At 40.7% G+C, this 19,247-nt stretch overlaps 1 protein-coding gene across 1 annotated transcript in view; it reads right to left on the bottom strand.

Annotated features, from left to right (window-relative positions):
- Positions 1-17,934, bottom strand: part of LOC145406574 (organic cation transporter protein-like) — a 40,445-nt gene extending 22,511 nt beyond the window's left edge. The window contains exons 1-5 of the mRNA XM_080277650.1: positions 17,855-17,934; positions 12,069-12,184; positions 3,954-4,050; positions 1,707-1,905; positions 9-112 (exon numbers count right to left, since the gene is read on the bottom strand). Of these exons, the coding sequence (XP_080133776.1) occupies positions 9-112; positions 1,707-1,905; positions 3,954-4,050; positions 12,069-12,184; positions 17,855-17,907 (569 nt within the window). The 5' untranslated portion in view covers positions 17,908-17,934. The remainder of the gene's footprint in view (positions 1-8; positions 113-1,706; positions 1,906-3,953; positions 4,051-12,068; positions 12,185-17,854) is intronic.
- Positions 17,935-19,247: the final 1,313 nt, after the last annotated feature.

Below are 19,247 nucleotides of genomic sequence, written 5' to 3'. Positions count from 1 at the left end.
CATCTTACCTGTCGCCAATGTGGCCTCCTATGGTGCTGCCGAACATGCCTCCAATATTATAGGAAATTTGATAAGAGGCCAGAAGGTTCGTCCTCTCGCATGGCAGGTGAAACTGTAGAGATGGAGAAAGCACGATTAGTAGAGATCGTGGAAACCGTTTACTACGTTGGGTGGTAACCATATAACCACAAATAGATGTCTAGGTGTACTATGTTCTTTTCACCGTAACTTGGACCAAATTTTCGTTCTATTGCAACTTCTTTCGTGACGTTAAGTGGCAGAAAATTGCAATACTACGGCTCTACATCCTTTCCATAGCAGTTCTTTGTGACTACTGTAGTATCAGGGTTGAAAAACCCGGTTTAAAAAAACTGTGTTTTTTGGGAGGGCTTTCTTGTTTTGGGGGGGGCTTATTGTTATTCCTCATATTTATATGGAAATTTGTTTAAAAATTACAAAGTAATTTAGAAAATAAAATATTTGGAGTGTTATTTGGAGAACAGATACTCGTTGGACCAAGTCTTTGATAACCTGTACTGTACAGTACAGAAGATGGAGAGGTGAGGCTTGGCTACAGCTGACTCAGTACTCAGTGTCTCAGTCTCAGTTTCTCCTTGGTAGTGAGAGGATCATAACAACAAAATGCCTACTGGTAATGGGAGAAAAAAGGCAAGTGAGTGGGATGACGTTGATGTTTTAGAAAATAATAAACAGAAAGCAGCCCGCAAATGCTGCAAGCAAATAATTAGTGCTAAAATAGCTAGAGTGAGAACCCTCATCCCCAAACTGTCCAAAGAGGAAAGCTCATTATATATATATATGGGGAAAAGGCAGGTAAGCAAGGTATATATTTAGAAGTAACAACTACAATACTGTATTTGGAGCAACATTAGTATGATTTTTTGATAAATTTCTATATTGTCTGCATGTGTGACTATGCAGAGAGAGGGGGCGTATGTATGTTCCCAGGGCCCTATGTTCCCCAGTTTTACATCCTAACTACCCTAACCTATCCTAACCTAACTTAACCTAAGCTAACCTTACCTAACTTAACGTAATCAAACCTTAGGAACATAGGACTATATTTTATGCAAAAATTAACATTGAAAGAAACAAAATTCAAGAAAAAAAACGGGTTTTTTATTTTGGGGGGGGAGGTTAGGGGGTTTATAATGCTAACCCTGACTAGCACATTAATCTAGTGTTAATATATTGCTACATTCCAGTGTTCAAGATGGAGATATAGTAAATTTAGACCAAGTTAAAGTAATAAGAGACTAGCGAATTAGGACACTCAAACCGGACGTTACCCGTAAACAGTTTAAATTCAATGGTGGCTGGAGTTAGTGTTCATAACTATTATACCACTCAGGGATGAGCGACTGATGATTTTTATCTAAAAATGTCTGGAATGAATAGTCTAGGTCCTGTCTCAGTGCTCCTAGTTGAGCAGTGACGGAAGTGTAACGCTGTAGTGGATCATATTGTCACATTCTTTTTCCTCACCATCTTGTATGAACATGGAAGACGTGAAGAGGAATGAGAGAAGACGTATTGTCCTAATTATTCTTTTCCCTCAACCAACCTGCACGAAGAGCAATAAGACAAGACCGTTTGTCCTATTTATTCTTTTTCCTCAATCGACCTACGTGAAGAGGAATAAGACAAGACCGTATTGTCCTATTTAACCTTTTCTCTCAGCCAACCTGCGTGAATATGGAAGACGTGAAGATCGACGTATCATATTGCACATATGGACAGGACACCATGCCGGTAGCGTGGACTTCCAAAGGCAAGGTGGAGTTGGTGGCGGTCTGGTCGTCTGCCGCCGTCCCCTCCACCCCCACCACATCGTCCACTGAGAGGCAGGCGTCGTTGAACCAGGTGCTGTTATCGGAAGGGTCCCTGTGTGGGTGGGGAAGAGGGAGAAAGGTCTTGTCATTCGGTTTTCCTATGTAGAATGATGTTGATTTGTGTTTAGTGCGTGTCTATTTGAGAGAGAGAGAGAGAGAGAGAGAGAGAGAGAGAGAGAGAGAGAGAGAGAGAGAGAGAGAGAGAGAGAGAGAGAGAGAGAGAGAGAGAGAGAGAGAGAGAGAGAGAGAGAGAGAGAGAGAGAGAGAGAGAGAGAGAGAGAGAGACAAACTTTTTCCTAATTTTCCCCTGTCAAACGGTACTGACTATTATTTCCCTTGCTCCATTTTAGGTTTCTGTTAACCACTGTATTTTCTGACGTATTTTTTATTTTGTCATTACAATCTCCAGACGATTTTAATCAGCTCGAGAGGTTTCTCGAATTGTAGGGGTTAGATACAGCCTTCATTAATCCCTACATTAATTATATGTTATCTTAAACTGTAATAAATAGCTTATTAGCATCAAGAAAAACATTTAAGACGTCTCCACATTCAGCGGGTCAGTATCTCCTCAGTCCATAATAGCATTAGTGTACGCTAACCAAAATACTCGTATGTAATAGAACGTTTTATACGTTATCATGATTTGACACACTAAAGGAAGTATGTTAAAAATTCCTTTCTGTGTCTGCCAGTAAGAAGAACTATGGCATTTTGAAATGAAAGGACCAATGTTCGGAAATATTCAGCAATGCAACCATGCCGAGATGACAAAAAAAAAGAAAAAAAAAAGTGCTCAGTCAGAAATCTGTCGTACCCGTCTATTCCGATACTCTATTTTATTTTATTTTATTTTATTTATTTATTGCCGAATGTAAAGGCAGCCCTCCCTATATGTAAGGAGTGTTGCAAAGTATCACACTTTTTCACTGTACTAAGTGCCGTAAGTAGGACGAAACTGTAAAATACAGTAAGATTTATCGACTAATGATACTTTAACAAGAATTTTTTTTTTTTCTGTATTACCATGAACTTGACAGAAAGTAAAACATTTAAAGTGACTTAAAGCCTTACGATATCGAAAAAAAAAGAAGGAAGAGAAGAAGAAGAAGAAGAAAGAGGAGGAGAGAGGAAAAATGAAGAAAAAATGAAGAAGAAGAAGAAGAAGAAGAAGAAGAAGAAGGTATTTAAGACGAAATTTAAGCTCGCTCCCCTGTCGTTGCTCAAGATGTGCTTTCAGAGGAGGAACATGAGTTTAGGGAAGTTTCTGCTCTCACCTTACTTTGCCTTTCTTACAAAACAAAATTATAACACTTTGCTTTCGTAACTAAGATGTATTATTATTATTATTATTATTATTATTATTATTATTATTATTATTATTATTATCGTCGTCGTCGTCGTCGTCATTATTATTATTATTATTATTATTGTTTTAATGATGATGATGATGATGATAATGGTAATTTTAATGATGGTGGTGATGATGATGATGATGATGATGATGATGTTGATGATGATGATGATGATAATAATGATTAAAGAACAAGAGGTATGGGAGGAATCTACACTGTCCCTGTCATTCCTGCAAAAAGAACTCTTAGTTACAAGCAGGAGTTGAATTATAAGCGTGTGTGTGCATCTCTAGACTCCCTTCTGTGTGGCAAATAAGGCTTCATAACACCTTCCCTTACCGGTGTATTTTTTGTTGATTACAGCTTAACATTCTCTTGTTTGCTTATTATATCGTTTACGTATTGACATCGTTGGTATCAAAGGCATGCAAACGATTACTGAGGAGTGACGTGCTGAGCAAATCGCTATGGAAGAAGTGTTACGATATCTCCCAGTCCCTTTAGAATACGATGATTGAGTTGTGACGTGCTGAATAAATAGCTAAGGAAAGTGTTGTAAATCTCCCAAGCCCCTTCTGTGTTGTGGTGTGGTGAATATATCGCATAGAAATATTGCGCAACCTCCCAAGCCCCTTACAACACTAATACCAAGGGGTGACGTGTAGAATAAATCGCAAAGGAAGAAGTGTTACGATATTTCTGAAGTCACATAGAATTCAGACGTCAGGAGATCGCCAAGACCAACCTGTGTAGGGCGTGTGTGGGATCCGCGAAGCATCTGAAGGGCACAGGGGGACTCAGTAGGGACACGCCCACCAGGTTCACGGGCAGGACCAGCGCCACTGTGGGGAAGGAGAGTCAGCGTTAGAGGCGGCAGGGAATTAAAGGAAGTCTCGAAGCCGGTCAGACTCTGGGACGAAGCTTGTTCCAGAGCCATTGTGGGGAAGGGGAGTCAGTGTGAAAAGTGGCAGGGATTTAAAGGAAATCTCGTGTCCGGTCAGGCTGAGCGACGAAGCGTGTTCCTGTGTCGCTGGGGGAAAGGCAGTTCATTATGAGATGTGGCAATAGGAGGAGGAGGAGGAAGAAAGGGAGGAGGAGAAGGAGCAAAAAAAAAAAATAAATAAATAAATAAATAAATAAATAAAATAATAATAATAATAATGAATAATAGTAGTAGTAGTAGCAGTAGTTGTAGTACTGTAGCTGTAGTAGTAGTAGTAGTAGCAGCAGTAGTTGTAGTACTGTAGCTGTAGTAGTAGTAGTAGTGGCAGTACAATAAAACAGTCACGGCCTACACTGCGTTCCCCCAGCACCACAAAACCAGGACAATTTATAACTAAGAGGATCATTGTCAGTGAGAAGGTCGAGTTATGTCAAGTGCTCTATCTTTCCCTTGAAAACACTCTTTCGTAGTCATTTTTCACTCTGGTCGTGCGTCACACTAGATATTTTCCACCTTGTATTCGCCACGTTTGATTATACTCTTTCTCACTCCATCTAATTGAATTTCGTCCTTCCTTATCCCCTTCGCTTTCTTTATGCGCAGTCACTTTTACTTCGCATGATCTCTCCTTCTGTAGTTCAGTTGTTTTTCTTTATTGTGCTCTGTTCTAAATTTCTCTCTCTCTCTCCACTTGACCATACTTCACACGAATTCTTGAGGCAATATTCTTAGAATGATGTTCATATCTATCTATCTATCTATCTATCTATCTATCTATATATATATATATATATATATATATATATATATATATATATCTATATCTATCTATCTATCTATATATTATAAATTCTTTCATGAGTAGTATTACCTGCAGTTAATTTATTTTTGCTGCCATCAGGTGCATTTCCTAATCGATGTTTGATCTATGATGTCATTTATTTTATTTTATTCTATTTTATTTAATCTCTCGCCAAACGATTTTTGTTCAGCCTATGGAAGACGTCTTCGTACGGGAGGAACTTATATGTAGACTGAGCCTGATGTCTGAATTTTGTTGTCGATGAAGGAATTGTATAATCCAACGGTCGCTTAATTAAATTCTTCAAAGAGACGACGCCTTCTTATGTAACTTTTGCTACTACCAGACAATTTTATTCAGCATAAGAAGAGGTATGTGGCTGTGAATGGGTTAGTGGAAACTTCCTAACCCATTTACTATCCTCTTCTCTCTTAAGCTGTATAAAATCACCGTGTGGTAGCAAATTAAAAAAAAAAAAAAAAGATATCTTTGTGCTGTAGTGGTTAAAACTGAGTACATGAAGGTGCAGACAAGCCCTGACTTTGTGAAGACCAAGTTTAAAACCCGCATGACGATAGCAAATGTCAGACTGCATTCCACGGTACAGTTTTGGACAATAATATCGGTCTATTTCTTGTCGAACAAATAAGAAACTCTTAAACAATATTTCTAGTAGTTTATTGGACTCCCGTATCGTATTACTGGGTTTCGGAAGTCATGGCTTACTGTATCTCTCTTTAACGCAAGGAAGTGGATATACCAAAGCTGTTACCGCACGTGGAGGTGAGGCTGGTGGTGCAGGAATGACGGAATCCTGTGACACTCTCTCTCTCTCTCTCTCTCTTCTTTCTACTTCCAGTTCATTATTCGGATACACTGCTACGTGGAGACTTTTCGACCGAGAGAGGATCCGTATAGTTTGCGAATTGCACTTAACAACGAGAGATTCCACCTAAGTTCGTCAGAATCGTTTAGAGGTAGCAAAATATTATTTAAAAAAAAGGACGTCTTGAATGTCAAGTTTTACTTTTATTTTGGCTAATGAACAGACGATTTTATGAGCTGATTTATTTCATCTTTTGTTTTAGCCAGTGGACGTACGGCTTTATGCAACTGAAGAAAGGACTCTAGCACTGCACAGGCTAATGATTGATGTGTATATCCAATCCGCTGACAAAATCCTCTCCTGGGGTAAATAGTATCGCCTGGGAGTAACAGGAATAAACTGCAAATAGACGACAGCGCACTAAAAGTTTATTGATACATCTGTTTGTATGTGGGGAAGTTGGTGATGCAAGGGTGACATGTGACGGGGAGGTGACGCCTCAGTTCTTTCTCTCTTTTTTTACTTTATGTATTCTTGCTTCTACCACATTTTTTCACTGGGTTCAGGAGAGCTACCTTATGATTAAAAGGGTCGATGAATGGAAGAGATTTATTCGATTCAGGAGTCACCAAATAGTTTAGGGGATTAATGAAGGCTGTTTGTTCGATTCAGGACAGTCACTCAGTAGTTTAACGGATTAATAAAGGCTGCTTATTCGATTCAGCAGGGTCACCTAGTAGTTTAGGGATTTGATGAAGGCTACTTATTCGAATCAGGCGAGTCACTCAGTGGTTTAAGGGATTAACTAAGGCTATTTATTTGATTCAGGAGAGACACTCAATAGTTTAGGGGATTAACGAAGGCTGTTTATTTGATTTAGGAGTCACTCAGTGGTTCAGGGGATTAACGAAGGCTGTTTATTTGATTCAGGAGAGACAGTAGTTTAGGGGATTAACGAAGGCTATTTATTTGATTCAGGAGAGACAGTAGTTTAGGGGATTATCGAAGGCTATTTATTTGATCCAGGAGAGACACTCAGTAATTTAGGGGATTAACGAAGGCTGCTTATTTGATTCAGGAGACACTCAGTAGTTTAGGGGATTAACAATGGCTATTTATTTGATTCAGGAGAGTTATTCAGTGGTTTAGGGGATTAACGAAGACTATTTATTCGATTCAGGGGATGCACCTACTAGTTACTGGGGTTGGTGAAGAGTATCATAGTTCTGAAGATGCAGGTGTGATGGGAATGCAGAGGGCGCACGCTGATAGAATGGGCGGTGCGTTAATAGAGCTTCAGGTACGGAATTAACAATTGTGAGGCTAATAATGCCAGTGTGTAGTGATGATAGGGGGACATGAATCGGCCCTTCACCAACCGCACACAGTTTACATTATACAAGGTGGCCCATAACTCCATTTTCACTACGCGGAACGCTTTCTCGTGTTTTGTGGGAACGGCTCTGTCAGTGTTTTTGGTATCTACTCTGCATCATTAATTTATATCCTACTCCCAGTGCCACAGCCATACCCACACTAGTCGGATGGGCCATCCCCCGCAACACGTAAGATACTGCCATTATCTGGTGGAGCACTACAGACTATCCTGTATTTCTTACCCTCTCCGGATAGAACCAACTTACAGTAAGAGAGGTGTTTCCACCTGGAGGATTTAGTATTGCCTTTATTAACCTCCTCAATGTACAGTCGCGATGACAAGAATGTATCTAGGCCTTGTCGGTGCCGTGGCCAGGAAACCAAGAATGATTTTGTGTTCGGACACAGCTTCAAATCACCTCTCCTTCTTCTCTTTCCATTATCAACTACCACCACCTCCACTGATCTTAACTCGGCCGTATACTGTCCGATTCACCTAGATAATCTCTTGGTGTTTCCTGGTCTGCGGGTTTCCCTTATGCTGAAGGTAACCCTTGACGCAAGCCTGAGTAAGACGTCACAGCGGCGGAATTGCGGGCGAGAGGAGGTATGGCGTAAAATAAATTGGCTTTGATAAGGCCGTGCGTCACTGCGATGAAATCTTAATGTTCCCGTCATGCGGTTTTGTCCAGTTTATGAAAGATATTTTGTTCTTTCTGTTTTTCATGTCTGTTTTCGTTTTTCCTTTTCCTTTGATATTTTCCCTTTCTTGATTTGTTTTTATTTTTTTACTGATTACTTATTTCTGTATTTTATTTTGTTTTTGTTTTCCGTTTTCTACTGATTTTTTTTTTCTCCCTACTAATACTAAAAATTTTCGTTCTTTTTTCTTTCACATTTTATACTGGAGTGGGTACATATCGCCTTCATTATTTTATTGTTACAACTACCATTTGATTTTTTCCAACTTAGGAGAGTTTTAAAAAGCTGGAGGGGTTATAAATGGCAATTATTAAAATCATTAATAATACGGTCTCTCTCTCTCTCTCTCTCTCTCTCTCTCTCTCTCTCTTTGTTTCTCTGTCTCTCTGTCTTTCTCTCTTTGGATAAACATTTCAGAGGCCGATAAACATTTCAGAATATTGTGTAAGCGTTTCATAATACTTCAGCCAAACAATGGATCAGTATTGTATCCCGTGACTGTACATCTTTACACTTGATCTCATTGCTCATGGTACTGTATGTAAGAGAGGGTGTGTAAGAGCATTTATGAAAGATTACATAACAGAGAATGTCTGATGTGTTACATATGAGTGTCCGTGTGATAAAAGAGAGTGAGAGTGATGTAACAAAAAGAGCGTGTAAAGACGAGAGTATGTAAGAGAACTCAGGGGAAGTTATGCAAGAAAGGGTGTCAGATGCTTTCTTTTAGTGTGTGTGATAGAGAGAGAGAGAGAGAGAGAGAGAGAGAGAGAGAGAGAGAGAGAGAGAAGTGATGTAAGCATAGGGGTGGGTCAGACTGGAGCAATTGACGGTCACTTTCAAGTCCTCAGACAGTCGCCTTCTCAGCCCGTGCCATTCCTTTTACCCCTGCCTCCCCCATCCCCCTTCATCCACCAATCCTTCTCTCCCTCCCTTCTCCATCCCCCTTTTCCCCTCCAGTCCTTTTCCCTCCTTCCTCCCACCTCCCCTTTCAGTCCCTTCCCCCACTCCACTTTCCGTCTCTTTTCCTCGTACTTTCTAATGTCACTCTCTAGCTCCACCTTCCTCCCAGTCCCAATTACTTTCTTCAGTCTTTCTGTTCCACCCCCTATTGCTCTCTCTCTCTCTGTCTGTCTCTCTCTCTCTCTCTCATGAAGGGGCTATGAAACTCTCAGTCTAATGAAGGGGCTATGAAACTCTCAGTCTAATGAAGGGGCTATGAAACTCTCAGTCTAATGAAGGGGCTATGAAACTCTCAGTCTAATGAAGGGGCTATGAAACTCTCAGTCTAATGAAGGGGCTATGAAACTCTCAGTCTAATGAAGGGGCTATGAAAAAGTCCATCTAACGCCTCAGGTTATGAAATTTCTCTAACAAGCGAGATCGACGTGGCTCAGTGGGTTAGAGCGCTCCTCTCTGACCGAAGGGTCGGAGGATCGAATCCACCCAAGGGACATTGGTAGACATCAGGAAGGGCATCCGGTCATAAAATGCTACACGCTCCAGTCCAAAAGTCCTCTACCCAGGGGCAACGCCTTAGCCCTTCGGGGATACCTGGCGTAAAACCAAATTATTTATTTTTATTTTATAAGCATTTTATAAGCATGATCTAATTGCGTATCTGGAGCAGGAGCACGATGTAAACAATGAGATGGGTAAAGGCGTCAGTTAGAACAAAAACAGAGTGAAAAATGGTCTTCCCGGTACTGAGAGATTCAAGGTGACCTGTAAACAGCAAATTGCCGAGGGAATGACGTTTCGAAATCTCCAAAGACAATGGGAATAATACCTAGAAAGACCTTGAATTAGGAGTCATTGTATTTGTGCCCACGAATCCTCTGCCCTCTCTTTGTTGTTGCTGTTGAGAGAGAGAGAGAGAGAGAGAGAGAGAGAGAGAGAGAGAGATTCTTGAATACAGTGTCTGACTTACGTCTCTGTCAGCTCGAAAAGCCTCTCCATAGCTGAATAATATCGTCTGGCGGTGGTGAAATTAACCTATACAAGACGTCATCGCAGTGAGAGTTAAGCACGAGGGGTCTCTCCTATAAGCTGAATAATATCGACTGACGGAAGCAACAACGAGAGACAAGTTATCATCATGTAGTGGCTAGGGGAGGCTTGAACGTATTCTTGGTGGCATATGAGGTTTCTTAGTGCCTCTTCCATGGCGATTAATTTTTAATAATACAGTTTATCATTCTCGTGTATGCTGTTTCATATCGTACCAGCCCGTACCAGCAGGGGTACCCGGCGTAGCCGGGGCAAAAAGGCGAACACTCTGATCTTATTTGTTCTAGTTCAATCTTTCTACTCTAGAAAGCCCATATACTATCGCTATCCCTAGTTTTTTTTATCCCCCCCCCCCCGGCTCAAGGGAAGCCAAAGCCAGGGCTGAAGAAATGCCAGGCGAGCGGACACGGTTAGTCTAACAGTCTGATAATGGTTCACGATGACGGAATGATTTACACTCATCAAGCCCAACATTGTAACTGACTTGTACCAAATAACCATAGCCATGGGGTATGTCTGAAATATTTGTCATGAAATGTAACTACGAATGAAGGCATTTATATCATTTATTGCACTCTTCGAATGTTTCTCGGTTTCCCATGCATCATGTAAACACGGTTCCTTTTCGAACTATCTTTTTCAAAGTTTTCACAGTACTCTTGAAGTAGCTTTGTAGTCTCTCCAACAGTGACGCTACTAATTCCAGTAATATTAGGGACATACGAGTATCATTATGTAGATATCAGTATTATACTGTACATACATTCTTTTTGCAGGTTTCATTTCCTTCTCATTAAGCCCGACTAGTCACTGCTCTTATAATAACTTGGTGCTTCGAGAGTACTATGAACACTGAAAAAGATAGTTCGAACAGGAACCATGTTCACATAATGGATGGGAAACCGAGAAGTATAAAAAAAGTGCATTAAGTGATATTGATGCCTTCATCCTTTTTCAGTTACAGTTCATGACAAATATTTCAGTCATGTTCAATGACTGTGGTTATATGGCAGGGGTCAGTGACAATGTTGGGTTTGATGTGTGTTACTCATTCCGTCACCATGAACCATAACCAGACTGCTAGGCTAACCGTGTTCGTTCGCCTGCCCGTTCTTCAGCACTGGCGTTGACTCCCCTTGAACCAGGGGGGGTAAAGAAACTAGGGATCGCGTTAGTATATCTGATGCTTTTGAAGAGGGATTATAAGGGGTCCAGGAACTTTCTGTTTCAGCTTTCGCAGATTAACGCACAGTATATGTGCGCACTTGTTTACTATTACAGGTGACCTCAAATGGCTTCGGAGGAACCTCACGTAGCCTATGTCCGAACTGGAGATCATTTGAGTCTCCATGCCAAAAATTGGGCTGCTGGGTCCAGTCGTTCGAGTCTGTGTTACCGGTGACCTCAGATGACCTCGGAACTCAACATCACATAGCCCGAGCGTGTATTACTGGTGACCTCAAATGACCTCCGAATCATGACCTCAAATGACCTCGGAGGTCAACCTCACATAGCCTATGTCCGAACTTGAGGTCATGTGAGGCTCCGTGCCAAAAATTGGGCCGCAGGGGTACCCGGCGTTACCCGGGCCAAAAAGGCGAACACCCTGCCGGTGACCTCAGATGACCCACATCTGAATTTTGACTCCTCTAAAACCATCCTTGGGCCACCCAGATTCAGAATGTATATGAGCCTGGGGGTCTCTGGCCCTTTGTTTGGGCGTGATTGAAGGACAATCAAACAAACAAACAACGCTACGCTTTTACATATAAAGATGAATATCGACATGGTATGCGTCGGTAACTAACAGAAGGGTATTGCGGTGTAATGTTAGAAAAAAAATGCTTAAGATGTGGTGTTACGAAATATTCAAAATCACTTAAAATACTGCTCACTGTCCTTAGGGTGAAAAAGTTATGAGGTCGTAGTGAAGTTAAAGGAGCCATCATGCCAAAGGAGTTACCACATTGATTGTCATCCTCTTCTGTCTCACTCTCACACGGCGTAATTCTCTCTCTCTCTCTCTCTCTCTCTCTCTCTTTGTGTGTGTGTGTGTGTGTGTGTGTGTGTGTGTGTGTGTGTGTGTGTGTGTGTGTCTTACCATGCACTTTCTGGTATTTTGCTGTGCAGAGCTCTCCAGTAATTGCTGAAAATTGCTCTCTCTCTCTCTCTCTCTCTCTCTCTCTCTCTCTCTCCTCACCTATAATCACCATAAAGATGCAAGGAATCTGCCACAATCCGAATCCCACAGCAGAGAGAAGAGAGTCGAAGCCATCGTCGTCAGCGTCGCCTGCGTTGTTGGTTGCGGCTGAGGGGCTGTGGAAGAGAGGAGAGGGGATAGCAGATTAGGGCACGGTGGTTCTGTGTGAGCTTTAGGACGGGTTAGTTAGGTTAACTTAGGCTGGATTGGATTGGTTTAGGGGTGTTTGGTTGGGCTGGGTTTGGTTAGAGTATTCTCTCTTGGGTTGGTTTTGGTTGGATTGAGAGAGAGAGAGAGAGAGAGAGAGAGAGAGAGAGACAGAGAGAGAGAGAGAAATGGTAGGAAGTTATGGCAAGTGATTGTACCGGGGTTAGACATAATATTCGTATCGCAGCTTCTGGTGTGAGTTATCACACTGCATAACCTTGCCTGCAATTCAAACGCACGTAACTTGAGCACACGATGCGTGGCTTTAGTGCGAGGATTAGACTAGGTACGGTAAGGTTAGGCTATAATGGATATAGTAATGTTGGGCTAGGTAGGAGTAGGGAAAGTTAGAATAGGTCAAATGAGGTTAGGTTAAGCTAGGACATTATGTTAGGTAAGGCTAGGTTAGGGCGGGACAGCTGGTTAATACACAATAAATCTGGACGCGGTAGAGCTTGTTAGGATACAGTTTAGCCTGCTAGGGGACAGTAGAGCTGCTTGGGACACTTCATAGCTGACTGGGACACGCTGATTCTGGTTATAAGCCATCACAACTTGTTACGACACATAATAGCTGATTAAAAAGAAATTTCACCACTTCCTTCTTTACACTATAAACCCTACCTGATTAATCTTAGATCTCTCTCTCTCTCTCTCTCTCTCTCTCTCTTTCTCTCTCTCTTTCTCTCTCTCTTTGCCTACTGCCGTGAGAGGTAATCACAGCACTCTTTTGCCCTCTATGTATCTAAAACCACAAGCCTCAGTTCCATAAAGAGTGGCCACCAACAAATTTCCTCCATGTCACCCTGTCCTCTTCCTTTTGGCTGCCCTCCCTCTAACTCACCCCTTCTCTCATATACATCTCTTCATTCAGTCCTTCCATCTCATCCTTGGTCTCCATCTTACATATACTCTTCTAGTTAGTCTTTCATTTTTCATTCTCCTTACATGACCAAAATATCTCGAAGTATTTCTCTTAAAGCTTTCAGTCACACCCATTTCAGCACCACAAAACTCCTTCATTGCCTCACTTTTCCGTCTTTCTGTCTCTCCATGTAACTCCTCATTCCCCTCTCGGGCAACTCACGTGCGTGCAGGCGTTTATTTGGCTATTTCAAACCAACGGTAACTAGGAATCACTTACATCATACGAGTAACTAAAAAAACATACTTGATATAGATACTTGATACTCAGTTACCCATACTTCCTTGAAAAAATACCAGTGTTTAAGCATTTTTAAAATCCTTTGACAACGGTTATTGGTTCGGGGAGTCTTGATGACAGTAGTAGTAGTAGTAGTAGTAGAAGTAGTTATAATAATAATAATCATCATCATCATCTTCATCATCATCATCATCATCATCATCATTCATTCATTCAAAAAAAAAATAATAATAATATTCGTTCATCATTCATCATCTGATCCAGTGTTGCTCCATGAGGAGCGTAGGAGCTCGGGGCTAGGCAAGTTGGTTCTGACATTTAAGATGAGAGTGACCAGCCTCACTCATCCCTGAGTCGCATTACGTGAGCAATAAACCCCAACCACCCCTTGAATATAAACCTGCACTGGCTCAAGCCGACTGGAGTGCCCTAATTACCCACTAACCCACCAGGCGCCAGAATTTGTTTATATGGTTACCACCCAGCGTAGTAGTAAATGGTTTTCCTGGTGTACAGGGATCTATTTGGGTTTTCACTCAGTGTAGAGTCATCTGTAGACTGAAGGAAGAAGATAGACACACAAGTCAATTACGCACACTAATGCCTTAAAAGATCAGTTTATGAGACATATACATCATCTGCACGAACACAAAAAGACATCTGGGATGGTATGACTCGTCAGGAAAACGTTCCTGTTCTGGATAACATCAGTAATTCATTCAAGCCAAAGCCTGACAGTTTACGTCAGCTAACTGTAATGGTTCATTTAGGCCAACGCCTGACATGCGACGTCAGCTGAGATTATGCCAGAGGAATCTGTGTGCTAACTGAGGTGCATTATAAACCTGGAATTACAAGGAGCAATGAAAATTATATGTGATCAAATAATCGCACAGAGAAGTAATGTTACCATCATTATCACTACCACCACCACCACAACCTTCATCATCATCGTTAGTAACATTTTAGCCTTATCATCATTAATATCATCATCATCAGCAGCAGCAACAGCATCATAAACATATGGACCCCACTGACACTGATATGAATAGGGAGGGTATGATTCACAAACAAAATGGTAACCACGAAAGTAGAACTTTGACTTTAGTGCAAAGTGAAAATGGTTAACACCTCCATTAACATATCCCTCAAATCTTGCCAAAATAACAGTTCCTTCGGTCTTTATCCTTAGACAGTGAGAGGCCATTCCTAAGCTGAAGAAATCGTTGGTGTCAGCTAGGGCAAAGCAATTGAAATTCTGTCATCAGCGAGTTAATATGACTATATATATATATATATATATATATATATATATATATATATATATATATATATATATATATATATATATATATATATATATATATATATATATATATATATATATATATATCATCAACCATTACAAGTCCATTTCTGAACAAAGGCCTCCCCCAACCCTCTCCACGAATTCCTTGACTGAGCCAATCTTTGCCACGTTTTACCTGCAGATATCTGTATCTCATCTCTCCACCTCCTGTCTGGCCTTTTTCTGCTACGCTTACAATCTCTTGGTGTCCAGTCAGTTAGCCTCTTGCTCCATCGGTTATCCCTTATTCTTGCTACATGGCCTGCCCACCTCCATTTCTGTTCTTTTATAACTTCAATAATATCTTTAACTTTTGTCTGCTCTCTCACCCAAGTTGATCTTTTCTAGTCTCTTAAAGTTAATCCCAACATTGACCTTTCCATTGTTCTCTGAGAATGGATTAATTTATTTTCCATCAATTTTGTCAGTTTCCAAGTCTCACAACCGTACGTCATAGCTGGAATTATACATTCGTTTTATACATTTCGTTTCATACAAACTGGCAAGCTACTTTTCATAATGTCTCTGTGTTTACCGAAAGCTTTCCATTCAATTGTAATGCGTCTTTTTATTTCGCTATCATGATCTTTCGTTAGTTTTAGTATTTGCCCCAAGTAATTGTACTTCTCGACTTCTTCAAGAATTTCTTCGCTAATTCTGATGACGCTCTTTGGTGTTTGTGGATTAAACATCACTTTAGTTTTACTCCAGTTCATCTTTACCCTTACTTTGAGACTTTCTCTGTTCAGGTCATTTAACATTTCTTGCAATACCTCTGCTGTTTTTGAGACTAGGACTATGTCATCTGCAAATTTTAAATAGTTTAGCTTTTCTCCATCTATGTTCACTCCTTCGTTTTTTCAGTCTGGCTTTCTGAAAAAAAAACTTTTTAGGCATGCTGTAAATAATTTTGGTCAAACTGTATCTCCCTGGGGCACGCCCTTCTCAATCTTAATTTTTTCCGAGTCCTCATTTTTACATTGAGTGACAAGCCAAATGGTTTCCTGTAAACCAAGAAACCATTTATAACGCTGGGTGGTAACCATATTACCAAACCATACGAGCTCCCTACGTGTCAACAAGTGGGTTGGTGGAGGATTAGTGCCCCTCTCCGTAAAACAAATAACTCAAAGTCAAATGGCCACCCCTTACGGGATTATGGCGTCTGGCAATAGATAGATAGATTGATAGTTCCCTCTTTATGTATGTTTTCGATAAGTTTTACAATGTCCTCGTTCACTCCTTGTTCAAGCTTTATGTATCTGCAAACTACGTCTCTCTCTCTCTCTCTCTCTCTCTCTCTCTCTCTCTCTCTCTCTCTCACTTATTGTGGTCAATGTGTTGTTGTCGTTGTTGTTGTTTTAATATACAGTATTAGGGGAAACTTCTCGCACTGAAAGGGCTAGGAATTAACTATCTGTGCTATTTATTTCATTCTGGATATCGGCACGCGATTTTATCATTCTGTCTTTGCATCGTCATTTTATGCTTGCTTTATCATTTTATCCTTACTACGGACAGACAGGTTTACTAGCCGTAGAGAGAATGTCTCGTCGTAAAGGGGTTACAGACAATCTCCGTTAATTTTCAGTAGTCATAGCAGCTTTGCAAACCCGGGCTCATCTGAATGTGAACTCGGTGGATTATATGTCATAATTACCTTTCTGCAGTCAACCGTTCTTCTTTTAGGGGATAAGGGACGTTTGTGTAACCTGGCAGCTCCGCCGTCCGGTCATATCAGTGCCACCATGTGAAGGCGTCCCTCTCGCATTAACCTTTACACTGCAGCTACTTCATTACCTATTTTAACCTTGCATAGCCAGTCCAACTATTTTCTTTTTTTCCTTTTTTAATTACATCTTGCTCTCTCTAGTTAATCATATTCAGCTTCGGAGAGACTTTTCAAACTTGAGGCATTAGATATAGTCATCACTAATCCCTTCGTTACATGATGTCTCTCCTGAGCTGAATAAAATCGTCTAGAGGTAACAAGAATTCATCAGTAAAATATATCACCTGACTGAAGGGATTTAGGAGGGTAACGCTAACTTTATTAACTCCTTCACTACGATTACGTATTGTTTTACGTTATATTCTTTGCTATCTTCAAACGATTTTGATTCTAATCGACTAATGAGAAACTTTTCGAACTAGAGAAGTTAGACAAAGCCTTCAACAATCCCTTCACTACTAGGGTGCTCTCTCTAACGGAATGAAATCGTCTGGTACCGGTAAAAATAAGATATAAATGACGTCCTCCAGCGTATGTGGTTAAGTAAAATGTTTTGACTACAGTTCTTTCACATTAACTTGGATCAGATTTTCGTCCTCTTGTAGCTTATTTCACGTATCCCGGAGGCAGAACAAGACAGTACTGTGGTTCAGGATACTTTCCATTGCACTTCACTGTAGTTAACAATATTTCAGTCATTGTTTATCTAATGTTACAACTCAGGATTCAAGATCGAGTGACAGCAATTTTAGGCCAGGAGGTTGAGATGAAGAGAGTATAGTCATGATATCACCATCTACTTTTTTTTTTTCTTTTTTTTTAAATTGTGCATGAACAACAACAACAACAACAACAACAAATAGCGTGTAGGTTTTTAATCCCTTTGTTACAATGACATTTTTATGGGGTGAAGAGGCATATAAATGAGGGAGTGTGAGTTGTAGGCAGGATGGTCTGAGGCGGAGGACAGGGAGAAATGGAGGCGATTCGTTTGTGGCCACCCCTTCAAGGATTAAGGTTCCGTCTATAGACTGACAGACAGACAGACAGATAGATAGAATGATAGATAGACAGATAGATAGACACAGATAGACTGACTTGCCGACTGAATGATTGATTGATTTAATAGATTTTCCCTGCTACCAGACGATTAAATTAACTCAGTTAGGAAAACCATCTAGCAGTGAGAGGTTAATGACGAATATATTAAACCCTTACAGTCCGAAAACTCTCCTGAACTGAATAAAATCGCCCAGAGCTTGTAGCAATAAAATATAAACAAGTCCTTAGTCTATATACGCTTTAAAGGTTTGCATATACAGGTATTAACTCACCTCTTAACCTCGGTGGAATTTTTATGGGTCATTTCTATTCCGTTTGTTTTCATTTGGTGACTGTTTTCCACAATGACTTTTTCCTCTTTTGTTTTAGCTTCTCTCTTCTCTTCTGTTGCTCTCTTCTCCTCCATAGTGTTGTTCATGCTATGCCTCTTCTCAGGTTTCTTCTTCTTCTTCTCTTCTTCTTCTGCTTCTTTATATAATGAACGGTTTTCTTACCCTCTGTTTCACTTTTTTTTTCCCTTCTAGTTTACTTCTGTTTCTTCCGTTTTCTCCTTTTATTTCTTTCGTATGGCTCTCTTCATTTATTTTTTCACTGTTTTTGTCTTTGCCTTCCTTCAATAGGGCTGTCTTTACTTTTTTCTTTATTTGTTCTTTCTCCTCCTTCCTCGGTTTAAATATGCTTAATGTTATCAGATTATCTCTCTTCCTTCTTCCTTCCTTCCTTCCCTCAGGGTTATTGTCAGTTTATCCCTTAAAATCTGCTCTTCTCCAGTTTTTCCTTCTTCCCTTTTTCCCTCCTTATTCTTTTCCTCCAGTAATAATTTTCTTTGTTTCTTCTTTTGTTCCTTCCCTCTCTGTATTCCTGCTTTCTTTCCTTTCCTTCAGTCTTTCTTCTTACTCACAATTTCATCTTCCTTTTCTACCTTCAGTCTTACCGTCGATTTATTTCTCTTAAGTTGTCCTCGTTTCTTCCTCCTCCTGTTTCCTCTTCTATACTTCAGCCTGAAAAATTACTCTCTTTTCTGTCGCTTTCTTTCACTTTCCTTCAGTGATAATTCTCTTCAGTTTCTCTTTTAAAATATCCTCTTCTCTCCCTCTCCCTTCTTCCTCTACCTTTCTTCAGTATCTTCAGTTCTCTCCACTCTCTCTTCTTCCCTCTTCGTCTTCTCTTCTTCAGTGTTGGTTTGTCCCTCTCCGCCTCTCAACCCCGTCTTGTCTGTCTTGCTTAGGTCCACGCCACGTAGGCACTGGGGATGTTGATGGTTCGTACTGCTCTCTTCTGCATCTCTATATCCACCCTCCACTCCAGTCCATTCCCCCTCCCCCTTCCCCCCCTCTCTCTCTCTCTCCCTCCCTCCTTCCCTTCCTATCTCCTTCCCTCTACCTCTCTCTCTCTCTCCCCCTCCTTCCCTTCCTATCTCCTTCCCTCTCCTTCTCTCTCTCTCTCTCTCTCTCTCCTTGTGTGTGTGTGTGTGTGTGTGTGTGTGTGTGTGTGTGTGTGTGTGTGTGTGTGTGTGTGTGTGTGTGTGTGTTCATTTTATTCCTCTCACGCGTCGCATTCGTCATTGTTCAGCTGTGGCCATAACCCTTTCTGAACTATGACTTATTTTACTATATGGTCTTTTCATGACCTTCTTAGTTCAATGACCTTTTTTTGTGCTAACTC

This window comes from Coenobita brevimanus, chromosome 71 (assembly GCF_032717465.1).
Source record: "Coenobita brevimanus isolate Jiangsu-jjx chromosome 71, ASM3271746v2, whole genome shotgun sequence".
Taxonomy (NCBI): Eukaryota; Metazoa; Arthropoda; class Malacostraca; order Decapoda; family Coenobitidae; genus Coenobita; species Coenobita brevimanus.
Note: the sequence above shows the minus strand (reverse complement) of the source record. Positions and strands in the feature narration are given on the sequence as shown.